Source organism: Anoplopoma fimbria, chromosome 9 (genome assembly GCF_027596085.1).
Source record: "Anoplopoma fimbria isolate UVic2021 breed Golden Eagle Sablefish chromosome 9, Afim_UVic_2022, whole genome shotgun sequence".
Lineage (NCBI taxonomy): Eukaryota > Metazoa > Chordata > Actinopteri > Perciformes > Anoplopomatidae > Anoplopoma > Anoplopoma fimbria.
Genome location: NC_072457.1, coordinates 937,497 through 942,496, shown reverse-complemented (window position 1 = coordinate 942,496; position 5,000 = coordinate 937,497). Strand labels below are relative to the sequence as shown.

The 5,000-nt window shown below is 42.9% G+C and overlaps 1 protein-coding gene across 1 annotated transcript in view; it reads right to left on the bottom strand.

The window, feature by feature from the left end:
- Positions 1-5,000, bottom strand: part of baiap2l2b (BAR/IMD domain containing adaptor protein 2 like 2b) — a 13,666-nt gene that overhangs the window by 5,371 nt on the left and 3,295 nt on the right. Inside the window, exons 4-8 of the mRNA XM_054603669.1 lie at positions 4,272-4,333; positions 3,649-3,720; positions 2,911-3,000; positions 2,395-2,526; positions 1,980-2,084 (exon numbers count right to left, since the gene is read on the bottom strand). Coding sequence (XP_054459644.1) covers positions 1,980-2,084; positions 2,395-2,526; positions 2,911-3,000; positions 3,649-3,720; positions 4,272-4,333 — 461 coding nt within the window. The remainder of the gene's footprint in view (positions 1-1,979; positions 2,085-2,394; positions 2,527-2,910; positions 3,001-3,648; positions 3,721-4,271; positions 4,334-5,000) is intronic.

The following is a 5,000-nucleotide window of genomic DNA, read 5'->3' as shown; positions in this document are numbered from 1 at the left end:
GGATTTAATGAAATTCCCTCCAGGTCTTCCTGAGATTCCCGGCACTGATTCATCGTCAAGCTGACCTTTGACCCCAGAAGTATAAGCTTTCAAATTCTAAAAGCTTCCCACCTGGCGTTCCTAAATGATCACGTTTCTCAAGAGCAGGACGGCTTCTTATTTAGCTTCTTATTTAATATAATAAAGTATAATATCCTGATAAATCAAAGGGATTTGATTAGCAAAGTGCTGCTCCTCATGATATCCTGTTTCAAATAACGGCCTTTTCTCTCTTCAGGTACAATCGCTTCGCAGGCTTCTATAAATCGTGGCTGTACCTGGACCGTGGTCGTGCATCCTGCTACGGCCCTGCTGACACCGACTGCTACCACCATTATTATTACTAGTCACATTACTATTACTATTACCTGTACCATTAAGCATTTTAGCTTTACTTCCACCCTGAAGCCCTTTTGCTTTCTCGCTCTGCAGGTTTCCATGAATCGTTGTGGTACCTGGACCGTAGTCGTGCCTCCTGCTGTGAGCCGACTGACACCCACTGCTACTTCCATTATTATTATTAATCACATTACTATCCCTATTTTCATGGCTATAATTCTACTGTAATAATTGCTGCTGTTATTATAAGTAGTCTTATTATATGAATCATTTATGTCATATACATTGAATGTGTTGTATCTCTGTTATGCTGTTCATTCTGTACACATGACATCTATTGCATTCTGTCCATCCTGGGAGAAGGATCCCTCCTCTGTCGTTCTCCCAGAGGTTTCCTCCTTTTTTCTCCCTGTTAAAGGGGTTTTTAGGGGAGTTTTTCCTGTGCCGATGTGAGGGAAGGACAGAGGATGTGAGGGTCTAAGGACAGAGGATGTGAGGGTGTAAGGACAGAGGGGTGAGGGGTAAGGACAGAGGATGTGAGGGTCTAAGGACAGAGGAGAGGGTCTAAGGACAGAGGGTGAGGGTAAGGACAGAGGAGGTGAGGGTGTAAGGACAGAGGAGGATGTAAGGACAGAGGGTGAGGTAAGGACAGAGGAGGTGAGGGTGTAAGGACAGAGGAGGTGAGGGTCTAAGGACAGAGGAGGAGGGTGTAAGGACAGAGGATGTGAGGGTGTAAGGACAGAGGAGGTGAGGGTCTAAGGACAGAGGATGTGAGGGTGTAAGGACAGAGGATGTGAGGGTGTAAGGACAGAGGAGGGTGAGGGGTGTAAGGACAGAGGATGTGAGGGTGTAAGGACAGAGGATGTGAGGGTGTAAGGACAGAGGATGTGAGGGTCTAAGGACAGAGGATGTGAGGGTGTAAGGACAGAGGATGTGAGGGTCTAAGGACAGAGGATGTGACAGAGGACAGAGGATGTGAGGGTGTAAGGACAGAGGATGTGAGGGTCTAAGGACAGAGGATGTGAGGGTGTAAGGACAGAGGAGGTGAGGGTGTAAGGACAGAGGATGTGAGGGTGGACAGAGGACAGAGGGAGGATGTGAGGGTGTAAGGACAGAGGAGGTGAGGGTGTAAGGACAGAGGATGTGAGGGTGTAAGGACAGAGGAGGTGAGGGTCTAAGGACAGAGGATGTGAGGGTGTAAGGACAGAGGATGTGAGGGTGTAAGGACAGAGGTGAGGGTGTAAGGACAGAGGAGGGTGTAAGGACAGAGGAGAGGGTGTAAGGACAGAGGTGAGGGTGTAAGGACAGAGGATGTGAGGGTGTAAGGACAGAGGATGTGAGGGTGTAAGGACAGAGGATGTCTCATGTGTACAGATTGTAAAGCCCTCTGAGGCAAATTTGTAATTTGTGATTCTGGGCTCTACAACATAAACTGAATTGAATTGAATAACAGAGCCTCTGGTCCTGATCGTTAGCCGTAGTTTGAACACAGCAGGTTTCCATGAATCATGTCGCTGCAGCATCAGTCCGTTCTGCTCCGTTAGAGGCCGCCTGGCGCTGAGAACACTAATTAACTTTAACGTTACGTAACGCCTCGGTACCTGGGCGTCCTGGTCCAGATGGGTGGGGGTTCGAGGTCTGGACCCTCTGGTCTCGTTGACTTTCTCCTTCCATCCGTCGGCCTTCTGCTGGAGAGAAGCTCCGGTCTGAAAACACAGAGGAGATAACGAGCTCCTCGTTAGAGATCAGCAGCTACAGGAACACACGTCTAATTATCAATTAACATGCTGTAATGTGTGTGTGTGTGTGTGTGTGTGTGTGTGTGTGTGTGTGTGTTTGTGTGTGTGTGTGTGTGTGTGTGAGTGAGTGTGAGTGTGTGTGTGTGTGTGTGTGAGTGTGAGTGTGTGTGAGTGAGTGTGTGTGTGTGTGTGTGTGTGTGTGTGTGTGTGTGTGTGTGTGTGTGTGTGTGTGTGTGTGTGTGTGTGTGTGTGTGTGTGTGTGTGTGTGTGTGCACACCTTGGTTATGAGGAAGAGCAGTGACTGAGTGAGGCCACAGTGTTTCTCTGCCAGGAAGCGGTACCTCCTCTCCTCCTCCTTCAGGATCTCCTGCTGGCTCTGCCTCAGGTACAACATGTACTCACTGTTCTCCTGCAGACACACATGAGGAACCACACAAGCTTAGAACCTGGACTCTGTGTGTGTGTACGTTGTGTACGGAATATATTAGTGGCAGCATCAAAGAAAAAAAAGGAGCAAATATTGTCAGATACAGATCCCTCTGTTGTTTGATTATAGCAGCTGGTCTACAAGGATCCAGAATATTTATTTTTGTCACCGTCCTAAAAATAATTTCAAATCAATAAACCATCAAAACTACTAAATGTTATACTTTTACTTTGTAATAGTAATTTCTAGGTTTTTTTTCCTTCACAAAAACACACAATTTAAATGATTAAAACTGTAAACTGTGGAATTAATCTGAGGTTCACATGAGTGCTGAGCCGTGATGTAGTGAGTGTTTGTGTTTAGTACCAGAGAGTCTCTGTAGGCTCCTCGTCTCAGCTGTTTCTCCAAAGCCTCGGCCTGGTTCCTCACCTCCAGCTCATACACTCTGCGGCTGCCCTGCAGGAGACGGGTTCATTTAATGAGCTCTGACTCGACAATAAAAAATCTGACGTTTATGTAGATGGGCATGAAATAAATGTGGCTAAAATGACCAGATACATGGGAGTTATTCTTGTAAAGGAGTGTTCTGGTCTTACTGGAGGATGTCTAGAGATTGATTTTGTTGTTCTAACATTAATGCAGGTTTCAGATCATTAATTACGATCGCTGACAAGAAGGAACTCGCTAAGCGACCCACAACATTTCCATTAGGAGAAAAAGTGCTGCAGCCTAAAAAACAACGGTATTTATGAAACATGTAAATCTGCTGCATGAAGGAAAAATGAATACATCAACAACAAACACGCTGCAGATACGAGCCGATGCAAAATCAACAACATACACATGTCTGAAAACAAATGTTAGAGGAAAAAGATGCATGTCAGGGGTCAAATGTGGAGAGTTAAATGCAAACATCAGCAGGAATGAGTCTTAATCTTAACAAATAAGTTAGTCCTCTAAACATTTACCTGCAGAAAATTACTGATGAAAATCTTACTGACTCTTTCTCAGAATGTTCTTTAAATTCAAAATATCTATGAATTTAGAATTTTCAAGCGAGTCCTCAGAAGTGAGACGTAGAAACGTTCCTCTCGGTGAACTCACATCGATGTACTCTTCGTCCAGCTTGACGTTCTTCTCCATGGCCTGTAACACCTCGACCTGGAACCATCGAAACTGCAGCAGGAAGAACAACAACAACAACTCAGTCATTATGGACACTTGTCTATATGCAAATGGCCTCCGTCCTCAGGACAACTTCTCTAATCAGAGGCCATGTTTTGTTCATTCACGTCACTGAGAGAAACCACAATGGAGGGCAGAAGGTTTAGGAGGCGTTCTGCATTTTAAACACAGTAGCAGGTTTTCTCCTAAAAGGTTTCTGTGAAGCTCAGTGTCCTACAGAACAATGTGGATTAACAAAGGATTTAAAGATGTAGGTAAAATAATAACTCTGTATTCTTTTGTGCTTTTGTCCTTATTACGAAACATTTATGTTAAAAATCAGTTGGGATTAATAAACAAATACGTTGTGCTGTCACTTTATTGTGATTAAAATTCATTCAAATATGAGCTGATCACCAGCAAACATCATTACAAAAAAAATTTTGGGGGGATATTTCTGAACTTTTGTTAAGTTATTCAGGACACTTTGATCATAATATTAAATCAGTGTTTTCTGTGTTTTGTTCTGAATTAAAACAGCTGTAACTGAAACCTGTACTGACCACTCCCTCCATCTCTGCAGTGAGTCTCCTCTGTGTCTCTGAGATCTGGATCAGGACGTCACCTGACAGCACAGAAACAGAAAACAGAGAGTTTAATACTTTACTTTTTCTGTTTATTAGCACAATCAGCATGAGGTCACTCAGTTACTATATATATATATATATATATATATATATATATATATATATATATATATATATTTATATTGTCAGATTCTTCTAGGTCAATTACGTTTCCCATGTAGATCAGTAATCTTCTGCTGTTCTTTGTGAATCTTAAACTGTTTATAATACAGATCTATTGGTTCAGGGTGGGAGCCTCTTTGAGATGCGAGCCTCTTGCTTGCTATCATATACAGGTTCTTAGATGTGTCTCATCAGAAGACAAAGAGACCAGTAAACACATCATCAGATGAACATCAATACAGAAACGGCTGCAAGATAGGACAAGACTAAAAGATGTGTGTGATCAGATTTACCTGATGCAAGAACAGATTCGTTTAACTTGTATGAGTCATTTTAGGTGAAATTCACCAGGTACAAACGTAGTATCCTGACGTTATTTATTTAATTCATCATTTTTGAAATCATTCGGGGGAATTTTTTTCATGAAACGACGTAGCCTTAGATGTTAATGGGGCGGTAACTATGCTGATTTACGATTCTCATGAATACACAGGTGTTTCTTAACATGTTAAATCTGGTTGTTTTTGTTGTCATTTTGTGAAG